This window comes from Rana temporaria, chromosome 1 (genome assembly GCF_905171775.1).
Source record: "Rana temporaria chromosome 1, aRanTem1.1, whole genome shotgun sequence".
Classification (NCBI taxonomy): domain Eukaryota; kingdom Metazoa; phylum Chordata; class Amphibia; order Anura; family Ranidae; genus Rana; species Rana temporaria.
The window spans coordinates 188,431,374-188,443,423 of record NC_053489.1 but is presented as its reverse complement, the minus strand read 5'-3'; the positions used below and the strand labels follow the sequence as shown (position 1 = coordinate 188,443,423).

General features: G+C 39.1%; 1 protein-coding gene across 1 annotated transcript in view; it reads right to left on the bottom strand.

Moving 5' to 3' along the window:
• TMEM132B (transmembrane protein 132B) overlaps nucleotides 1-12,050 on the bottom strand; it is a 751,132-nt gene that overhangs the window by 27,573 nt on the left and 711,509 nt on the right. The window contains exon 6 of the mRNA XM_040347367.1: nucleotides 7,294-7,499. Within this exon, the coding sequence (XP_040203301.1) occupies nucleotides 7,294-7,499 (206 nt within the window). The remainder of the gene's footprint in view (nucleotides 1-7,293; nucleotides 7,500-12,050) is intronic.

Here is a 12,050-nt window from a genome sequence, read left to right as displayed (position 1 = left end):
ATACTCCCTCTGGTGGACTTGATAGTTTTGTCCATTTGATCCATTATTGGAGGGTTTTTTAAAAGGTTTTTTAAAAGGTTTTTTCCCCGTTTTCTTGGGGGTACGCTGTCCCTGATTAGTGTTCTGTGGTTGTTCATAGTACGGTCTAGCATATTGTGTTGGTTCCTGATATGGTCTACTGGTTTCAGGATAATATGTTCTCTCATCTAGTCTCGATTCAACACGGTTAATCATAGGTGTGGGGTCTAAAATTCTGACCTCTCTCTCCGGTGTTGAATAGGTCGAAGTAGGTTGTGTTGCTTCGACCTTTTGTTGCCATTTAAAGACTAGGTCTGACTTATAATCGCCAACATCGCGTTGATACTTTTTCATTTTTCGTTGTTGCACTTCCAGATCTTTACTGTTAAGATCTTTGTTTAATTGTGTTGTGAGTTTCTTAAAGTCCTCAGATTCTTTGTGTGGATCTAGTTTCGATTTCAATTCTTCTATCTGTTTCTCTATGGTGCGTGCCTTATGTTTCCGTTTCAGCAGAAATTTGAGGCCCTCAACGCTTTTGGTGTTAAAAAATTCGAACCATTCATCCATAGACTCTTTGTCGGTCAAGCCGTCATTAGGGGGAAGTTCCCACCGTAATCTACGGGGGGCAATATTTTCCCTAATGTATCTGTCAAAGGTGTTAATATCCCACCAGAGACTCACTTTTTTCTCCATGTGGTGACCTAGCTTTCTGACTAAGCTCTCAAGGTCCGTATTACGTGTTTTATTGAGTGGGTTAAAGACATCATCAAGGTTCACATTTCTATTTTCCATAAATGAAAAAACATCCATAATGGCAGCAAAAGTAAATATGTAAATAAACATTTATTAAATTGCCTATTATCTGTGTGTATGTATATATATTCTGTGGTTGTAATGCGACAAACCGAGTGTACGACCACCATATATATGTATTATTTATATACACCCTCTACTTTTAATTTTAAAATTTTTAACATATTTAAATATCAGTATTATATTTATTCCATATTATTAATTTATATGGGAGCCCCCTGTGGCTATAGATATAGATACTACTAGGTTTTTTACACATGTTAAGTTTTATTATGCTTTAAAGAATTTTTAATATATATCATTTTACATATATTAATTTTATCATTGTAAAACCCAGTTATTACCATGTAAAGGTTACAATAAAAGCCATAGACTTTAGCTCATGAGCGACACCTAGTGGATTGTCATTGATGATGTCCATGCTCTGGTGCTAGTCTCAATTACATTATGCTGGTCATATGACTTTATGGTTCACTATTATTATTTTATAAACGTCTCCATTAATAGTCTTTACTATGTATAATTTAGCTGGCCTTTATACCAGGAACCGTACGTTTGCCCGTTTTAAATATAGTGCTCGGTATCCTCTACACACGTTTTCTATTGCCGAGCTCTAGAGTGGTTTATGCCCCCTCTAGTATGTCTGATGTCCATTAGATCACGGTCTACAAGAAAATGGCCGCGATGAGACTTCCTGTTTTTCGGTTATATAAACAACAGCCACACTACCAATCAGATTCCCCAGATGAAGACACGTGGTGTCGTAACGCGTAGGAATTGGAGGACGTACACCCGGAGTGACGTAAGCTGGCGATTCAAACGCCGCTTGTTTGTTTCCTCGTTGCACTTTTATTTTTATTTTAATGTAAGTGCAGGTTTTTCCTCAATAAACATATTTTACCTGCACCAAACGTTACCTCACTATGGGAGTCCCCTCTCTCTCTCTCTTATAACCCACATCATCCATCTGGTTTCGAGGAGCATCTGTCCCAATTAAGGAAGGATCCATCAGATCAAGAGAGGAAACATCAGGGACCACCCATAGAAGGCTGCGAGTGACCTGTACATCAATGCCCATTTAGGAGGGCTGAGAGGTAAGAGTCCCGGGAGCTCAGCCAGGGATCTGGTTTATCTTCTATCGCACGGCCGTGCACTCACACCATAGAGCTGGTGCTCACCTTCATCCAGTGCATTCAGAATATCTGCCCTGACAGCTGATTTGTGTTTACTATTGGGATTGAACTTCCATTCCGGTTTTTTTCACTATTCTTTATATATTTTTGCACATTCGCCTTATGAGTATTATATATTTTGGACTCACTATTCACTATTTGAGTATATATATATTTATATTTGGACTCACTATTCTCTTTGCATTTAATACTATATGCTGATTATTTGTCAGCTCTTACATTTATCTTGCTTATGTGATATCACTATTCCATTAGTGTGATATGGTGCGCAGAATCACCATTTATTTATAATGCATTCTATGCATTAGGCTAAAAAGCCTTGTGTGTGCAGCAACCCCGCTCAACCCTCCTAATACTTACCTGAACCCCTTCTCTGTCCAGTGATGTCCACGAGCGTCTCGGCCATCCGGGACTCTCTCTCCTCATTCGCTGAGACACAGCAGCTCAATCAAATCAATCTAATTCAGTTAGCCAATCAGAAGAGAGAGGGGCAGGGCCAAACCGCAGCTCAGTGTCTCTGATTGGACACATGGAGCTGCATCACAGCTTGGGTGCCCCCATAGCAAACAGCTTGCTGTGGGGGCACTCAACAGGAGGGAGGAGCCAGGAACACAGAAGAGGGACCCAAGAAGAGGGGGATCTAGGGTGCTCTGTGCAAATCAACTGCACAGAGTAGGTAAGTATGACAGGTTTGTTATTTTTATAGAAAAAAACCTAGGCCCAGATTCTCGTAGGGCGGCGTAAATGTAGGCGGGCGTAGCATATCGTAGTTACGCTACGCCGCCGCAACTTAGAGAGGCAAGTGCTGTATTCACAAAGCACTTGCGTCTAAAGTTACGGCGGCATAGCGTAAATGTGCCGGCGTAAGCGTGCCTAAATCAAATGAGGAACAGGGGGCGTGTTTTATGTAAACTAATCATGACCGCACGTAAATGACGCTTTTTTCGAACGGCGCATGCGTGCGCATGCTCAGTATTATGTCGAATTTTCAAATTAAATTACCCCCGCTTAATGCCTAGTCGACGAGAACGTAATTTACGTCCAGTCCCATTCACGGATGACTTACGCAAACCATGTAAAACACGACGCTGTTCGTACGTTTCCGACATCCATACCTAACATGACTTACCCCTGCTTTATGAGGGGTAACTTTACGCCGGCGTATGTCTTACGTAAATGACGTATCTTGCTACGCCGGGCGCACGTACATTCGTGAATGGGCGTATCTAGCTCATTAGCATATTTGACACGGAAATCTACGGAAGCGCCACCTAGCGGCCAGCGTAAATATGCAACTAAGATACGATGGTGTAAGAGACTTACGCTGCTCGTATCTTAGCCGAATTTATGCGTAACTGATTCTAAGAATCAGCCGCATAGATACGACGGCTCTCATTCAGACTTACGACGGCGTACATGGCGCTACGCCGCCGTAAGTCCTTTGAGAATCTGGGCCCTAGACTTTACAATAACTTTGAACTGAGTATATGATATAAATGCTCAAGCAAAAGTTAAGACAAATGTTGTAATAATTATTACATTCAGAGATAGGAGCAGTTGGTTATATTTTCTTGGGAAAGGGGGGATGCAACAGCCCACAGACCAGAGCTTTGGTGAAAAAAGAGCAGTGTCAGAGACGGCCTGAATGTCTCTCCTTTTACACCCTAGACATAACTAGCTTTGCACTGCAAGGGGAGATTTTTTCTAAAATTCTGGAGTTGCACTTTAAGCTCATTAATTATTATATAATAATTAATTTGTTTAACTTGTACAGCTATGAGTGTAAACACCTAAAACCAACTTAGGCTGGCCATACATTATACAATGTTCTTGTACAATTTCCCTTTAGATTTACCAAAACCATATAATAGGAGGTCAAACCTAAACACTTTCAATTGGTATGCAGTCAGTCAGGTCCTTGCTCTACATAGTTGAAGGTAAATCTAAAGGAAATTGAATAAGAAAATTGTATAATGTATGGTCAGCCTTAAGCCTCGTACACACGACCGAGGAACTCGACGGGCGAAACACATCGTTTTCCTCGTCGAGTTCCTTGTTAGGCTGTCTCCCAGCAAGTTTCTTGCTGGTTTTTGCCGAGAAACTCGGTCGTGTGTACGAGGCTTCTGGCTTAGATTTACCTTCAACTATGTAGTGCAGGTAACTGCCCTCATATTTTATGGTTTTTCGTAAATCTAAGAAAATTGTACAAGAAAGTTGAACATGTATGGCTAGCCTAAGACTACAGTTGGGTTGATTTACTAAAACTGGAGAGTGCAACATTTGGTGTAGCTGTGTATTGTAGCCAACCAGCTTCTAACTTCAACTTTTCCAATACGTTTTGACAAAACACCTGGAAGCTGATTGGTTTCTATGCAGAGCTGCACCAGATTTTGCACTCTCCAGTTTGAGACAATCACCCCCTGTTTATTAACATTTAAAGGCATTAGTTTGCTTGTATCTCCTTGGAGTTTATCTTTATGTCCAATCAATGCACTTATAATGCCACCCAGCAAACAGGTCAGCTGTGGCGATGTAAGAAAGTCTTGTTATTTCACTTTAATCTGAGCATTGTGTAATTAACTATAGCCATATTTTACACATTCCTTTTAGATTTATACAGACTTTATGCAGAATTTTATTTGAATGGGGCCGTAAGACATTGGCGTTGATACACAAGGGGGTTGATTCACTAAAATTAGAGAGCACACAATCTGGTGCAGCTGTACATGGTAGCCAATCAGCTTGTAACTTCAGTTTGTTCAATTAACCACTTCAGTCCCAGAATAATTTACCCCCTTCCTGACCAGAGCACTTTTTTGACAATTGCGCGGTCGTGCGATGTTGCACCCAAACAAAATTGACGTCCTTTTTCCCCACAAATAGAGATTTCTTTTGGTTGTATTTGTTCACCTCTGTGTTTTTTTTTTTTTTGCGCTATGAACAAAAAAAGAGCGACAATTTTTAAAAAAAAACAATAATTTGTACTTTTTGCTATAATAAATATCCCCCAAATATATATATATATATATATAAAAAAAAATTTTTTTCCTCAGTTTAGGCCGATATATATTCTTGTACATATTTTTTGGGGAAAATTGGTTGCTTCGCGCAAAAGTTCTAGCGTCTACAAAATAGGGGATAGATTTATGGCATTTTTATTTTATTTTTTTTATTAGTAATGGTGGAGATCTGTGATTTGTATTGTGACTGCAAAATTTCAGCAGACACTTCAGACACTTTTGCCACTATTTTGGGACCATTGTCATTTAGCCTAGGTTCACATTGGAGCGATTTGTCATGCGATTTGAGAGATCAAATTGCATGACAAGTCGCAGCCAATTGGCGGCAATGGCACTGTTCCAATCGGTGCGACACTGATTTTGCGGCGCCGCACCAATTTGCAAAAGTAGTTCCTGCACTACTTTTGCCGAGTTTAGGTGCGATTTCTATAGACATCTGTGTATGAAGCCACAGAAATGTCTATCAAGTAGCACCTGAAATCGCGCTGACCTTGCTACTTTGAAATCGCCCTACTTCAAGTAAAGTAGCACGATTTCAAAAGTAGCATCAGTGTGAACCAGGGCTAATACAGCAATCAGTGCTATAAAAATTCACTGATTACTGTGTAAATGACACTAGCAGGGAAGGGGTTCAACACTAGGGGGCGATCAAGGGGTTAAGTGTGTCCTTTGGGAGTGATTCTAACTCATTAACGCATTCGGTCCCTGTCATGTTGCTAGGCAGAACATGGAAATTCCTTGTTTACATAGGAATCTCCCCGTTCTGCCACTCCATGACACGATCGAGGGACAACGGCGGACATCGAGTCCACGGGACCCGCAGGCACGGTCACACAGTACACGGCGGGTGCGCGGACGTACAGGTATGCCCATTTGCCCACTGCTGTCATTGTGCCAACGTATATCGGCATGCAGCGGTCTGCAAGTGGTTAAGCTTTGAAAAAATAACCCGGAGGCTGACTGGTTTCTTTGCAGAACTGCACCAGATTTTGCACCCTTCAATTTTAGTAAATCAACCCCTAGGTTCTCTTTTTGTAAGAGACAGGAAGGATCATGTAGTGGGTGTGTCACATGAATGAATGAATGAATGAATGAATGAATGAAAAACTTATATAGCGCGGCACATGCGAACTGAATCGCCTCTGGGCGCTTGATGTTTCGTGTCTCATGACATCAAAAGAGCAGAGTTTTATGTCCTGTATTACAAATATGTTTATTAGCTTACCAGACTAGACACAAAAGGGGAGTTGAGTGGACTGGTTCAATACAGAAAAGTCCTAATCATATACTAATAAGCAGGGCTTTTTTTCAGGGGGAACTTGGTTGAACTCAGTTCCACCACCTCTGGCTCAGACCCTTTGGTGCCTGCTCACCACAATCACTTGTAGTCTGGTTTCTGTGTTTACAAGCTCTGCACTCCTGGTATTTAATGCCCCTTTAAGACCCCCCTACTGTTTGTGAAATTTGACTGACCACACCCACTATTTGATGTGACTTGGAGGGTGTTTGTAGGGGGGGGGGTTTGATGGGGTAGTGGTTAAGTTCCAGCACCTATTGTTTGAGAAAAAACTCCTGCTTGTGAGCAGGGAGGCCACGTTCCCTATAGAAATCTCATGAGTTAATGTTCAATTTTGATTGAAATAAATCATTCATTTTCTAAGGTTAAATGCACACCAGTTGGTAAAATCACTTTCTGATTGCTTTTATTCTTTTTTTTTACCTAAGGTCATAATACTCGTATCATTCTTTCACACCAGGTTTCCAGATGATCTGTTTATTTGACACTATCCCCTATCAGTGTAACTTCATCATGATGACTAGTGAAGCAAAGACCTTAAGAGAGATAGAAACCAGTTTGGGATCAACTAGAAATAGTACATCAAATACCTTAACATCAGTATTATGTACTGTAGAGTTGGCCTTTAACATGCATTCACACTTGCAGCTAATTGCATCCCCCTTGCATGTAATTGCTCATGCAGAGATTACATGAAAGTGATTGGCCCTGGACACAGATAGTCTGCACACTGGGTTGATCACTCACATGTGATCTATGCAAGAACAATTACATGCAAGTGGGTGTCCTTAGTTGCTTTCAATAGGGCTGACCACCTACAGCCGATCACGGGAACCCACTCTGGGGTTCTCATAGCTAACTGCCGAGTAGGTGCATTCACAATTGTGAATGATGCACCCTATATTGTAATCTAGTTATGTATTTTGATCATCTTATTTGGGTGCACTCTTACCTTTTATTAACAGAGACTGGAATCCTCCAGCCTTTTATCTGGCTCAGCTCAGTGTCCGATATTTCTATTTGCAATGGAAGGCGTGGTGCCCACACTGTAACCTCCAGCTGGGTGGTGATGTGCTGGTATGTAAAGTTTACAATAGTATCCACTTTACTTTTCATTTCTTTGCCATTGACAAACACTGAATCACAATTGTCAGAAACCTGAAAGAAGAAAATCATTCAGTTACTCAGATGCCACTGCATGAAAGTTCTTTTTTAAAAGAATATTTAGACCTTGGAGGAAATATGAAATATAGGGCAATAAAAAGAAAACTAGATAATTAGTTTACATAAATTACTAGAATTAAATCTGTATCCTTGACTACCAATGGGTACTCTGCCATTATATGATTTATCAAAAAAGGTTACAGCAACATACAACAGTCAATTCATTAATAATATTAACAAGTATGTTTAGCAAACATGAATAAATAAATGATATAGCTGTATACTAGGGCTGTGGAAATTAACGGATAATTCCTCGATTAATCGTTCTTTTTGTTGGTACTCACCTCTCTGCCGGCCTCCGGGTCTTCAAGGAGTTCTTTCGGAGATCTGGTGACGTCACGTCACTGGACTCCTCCCCCCTTCCCCAAGTCCTCTCTGTCTGCTAACGAAGGGAAGGGGGAGGAGTCCGGTGACTAATTTTGATTAATTATAACTAGGGCTGGGGAAATTAAAGATTAATTTCTTGATTAATCTTTAATTTTTTTGATTGATCAAAATTCTTTTGATCGATCAAAATTCTTTTGATCGATCAAAATCTTTGACGTCACAGGACAGCCTGGACAGTGAGACTTACCCTGCTTGATGCGAGCAAACTGCACCCACTGGATTGAGGTACTTTTGCATCTGTGGAGCAGGAGGATGTATCAGGCTCCATCAGGGGAAGGGGGCAAAAAGGGAAACGTTCTCTGAGAACTTCAAAACCTCCACTGTTAACAGTGTGACGGAAAGAGATTCTTGGGGTTTTATATAATATTTAGACGTTTAGACCGTAAACAACAATGGTGAGCAATGAAAGCAACGTTGCAGTTAAGCATGTAAGCCGAAAGTTGAGCAAGCATTTAATTTTTAAGCTAAATGCTAATGGCAAAGTAGACAATGGCAACAAAGTTTACTGCATTCACTGCAATAAACAATTGGCTTTCCGTGGTTCAAATACATCGCTGACGTACCACCTACAGCACAAACATCCACTAAAGTATCAACAATTACGTCAGTGCTACAGTTTGAATTTAACATGTATTTTGTGAACTGTGAAGTTAAGTCATAGATTGTGGAAACTAACTAGTGTCAGGTGATTGTATATAGTGTATATCACATTTACCACTGACTAATGCAGAGTTGCAAAGCAAGGAGATCAGCTAAAAGTAGTTGGATCTGTATGTGCGTTATAATTAGGGCTGTTACTGATTAAAATTTTCGTGTTCGATTAATCGATTTTTTTTAATCGATTAATCGACTAATTTCGATTAATTATAAGTTATAACGCACATACAGATCCAACTACTTTTACCTGATCTCCTTGCATTGCAACTCTGCATTAGTCAGTGGAAAATGTGGTATACGCTATATACAATCACCCGACACTAGTTAGTTTCCACAATCCATGACTTAACTTCACAGTTCACACAAATACGTTTTAAATTCAAACTGTATCACTGATGTAAGTATTTTTTTTTATTAAACTTTAGGAAAAACGTAGAAAGTTAGTTTAATTTTAATTATACAACTTATCTAGTATATTGACTGTCAGTCACTTTATAGTAGGCAAGTAGGCATCACTTTAGCCAGTCACGTAGACATACCAAAGTTAAAATTTTATGGAAGCAGACATTTTATTGACAATATACCCTGAAGAACTGAACAGTCTTTCGCACATAACAGATGTTACTGATACACAAAGAATTGTCTGCACAAAACTGCTTAGGACAGGGAAACAATGGTTATTTTTGCCCCCTTCCCCTGATGGAGCCTGATGCATCCTCCTGCTCCACAGATGCAAAGGTACCTCAATCCAATGGGTGCAGTTTGCTCGCATCCAGCAGGGTAAGTCTCACTGTCCAGGCTGTCCTGTGACGTCAAAGATTTTGATCGATCAAAAGAATTTTGATCGATCAAAAGAATTTTGATCGATCAAAAAAATTAAAGATTAATCGAGAAATTAATCTTTAATTTCCCCAGCCCTAGTTATAATTAATCGAAATTAGTCGATTGATCGATTCAAAAAATTGATTAATCAAACGTGAATATTTTAATCAGTAACAGCCCTACTTTATACATATAAATTTAAAATAGGGGGACACACTATGTTTGTATCTATTGTTCAAGTGAGGGCAAAAACCTTTATTATGATAAATATTGTTTTTAATAGGATATCCACTCTTTTGCACATTTAAAAACAGCCTGACTGCCATTCACAATCATGGTCATGGAAGCTAAGAACAAGACAGTAATTACTGTCAATAAACATGATCACTTGACTAATTAGTATTGGTGGAGAATTACCTTGCTATGAATGTATATATTTCCCTGCACCATACTGTCAAGGAGCACAAAAAGACAGATTGATCCTACAGCATTTTATAGAAGCTAAATAAAGTATAAAAGTCATAATCCTCTGAACAGAAAGAATCCCATTATCAAGCTGGAACAATGACAATTGGTCAGAGTTGTAAATAAAAACATTGTAAGTTGTGCCTTCTTGAAAAAGTGTGCAGAACTAATTGCTTTCTAAAGACAATAAATGTAACCTTTTAACTGTAACAATAACTGTAGCATTTTGAAAAATACTCAGCCAGCATTTTTTTTTTATTTAAATAAAAAAATAAAGCACATCCAAGACCATGGCACTGATTCACATAAAGAGTTAAGCTGCCCTAAAAAAACATCAAATGTACATATAATACTTTTTTTTCAGAATCATATTTGCCATTTGATGATATAAATAATGATTCAATTATTTTCATAGTTAGATAGAGCCTCCATATATTCTATTCATTCTCCCAAAATAAAAAGATGCTCTGTATGGACCTCTGGTAAGAACTGAGTGAGGAGAGCAAAAATAGATACAATATTTCGAATGGCACTTGTATTCTTTTATTACAAAAGATTGCATGCACGGTATAAAGTGATCTTGGGGGCTGAGGGAGAACCCATTTTACAAAGTCATCTTAGAAGCTTAGCGGGGTCGCTTGTTGCTAGCAGAAAGTGTCATGTTATTATTTTAATCATCAACTGGTTCCAAGATAAAAAAAAAAAAAAAAGCAAAGGCACTAGTGGAAAGGAAAAGATTTGGTGGTCCAGCCTAACATTCATTAACCTTCAAAATGGCCATCCTACATATGAGCACATAATATTTCTGTATTAAGGCAAAGTTAAATGCAACCAAAAATGTTTTCCCCATAAAAAAAAATCTAAATTTACACTACTTTCTTGAACTACCATAATCCTCATTGGGAGGTTTTTCATGTAAGGGTAAATATTCTATTTGCCACTAAGCAATTCAAGCATAATGTCCTTCTTCAATGAGTTTATATGTATTACATGTCCAAAATAGGTGAGCCTGAGTTTTGTAATTTTGCCATCCAGTGAAACTTGTGATTTTACATGCTCCAGTATTTACTTGTTTATTTAATCTTCGCTGTCCACGAAAAGGCACAGCAGCCTGCTCCAGCACCATAGCTCTAATGTGTAATTTCCCCCCTGTGTATTTCCCCCTGTGTATATCATAAATAGCTTTAGGGAGCACAAAAAAATCTGCATTTGGTTTAAAGGCTAACATCCTTATTTTACCATATTTGGTCTATGCTCATCATCATTGTGTGACCCAGTACAATATGGTATGGGATAAAAAATTGGACAATTGTATGAATCAAACTATTGACCACAAATATGTATTCAAAAAGTAAGTGTATCTCTGCCACTATTCCTTATTTTTACTCCTTGCAGCTTCCACAAATAACACAACTGAAAGGGGTAGCTGATTTGGCAGTAACTCCAACTTTCAGACAACTAATCTGTTTGCTCTCCCCCAATGATCAAACTTATGCTGACACCCAACCCCCCCCCCCCTTCCATGCACATCCATTCACTGGGAAGCTCAGTGTCCTGTTGCTTTTCCTCCCCCAGTTCTTATGCAGCTGAGAATAGAAGGGAATGTGATCACTTATAAAAAAGGAGGTTTTTATTTTTTTTAAATATCTATACACATATGTTTTGCCTTTCATTTCTATTTGAAACGAAATGGGTTTTACAAGGTGACTGTTTACAATCACTTAAAAGCTGAAATTTACTAGTAGCCCTAAAGGACCTCCCTACTGCATGTGACAGTGCTTAGGCCTTGGGATTGGACATTAAGAGCATCAGCACCGCATTATGTGAGGACAGGCAAAGTGCCAATTGTTTCCATATACACAAAAGCACTGATGGCAGATTGGGAAGGTGAGCAGCATGAGCAGGGTGTATTCTGCCCACAGTACCTCCTATAGAGTGAACGAACCCCTTACTTTCCTATGACCAGTACTGGCAATGTACAAGTTTGCTTTAAATTTCAATATGACTGATGTAGTAATTATATTTGAAACATCATTTTTTAAGTGAAAGCGCAGCTTTCTTCTTAGTCACATATTTCCTCAAAGTACTTTGAAATAATGGCACAAAAGAAAAAAAAATGCAAGAATGAATAATTTCGCCAAGAGCAGTCTTCAG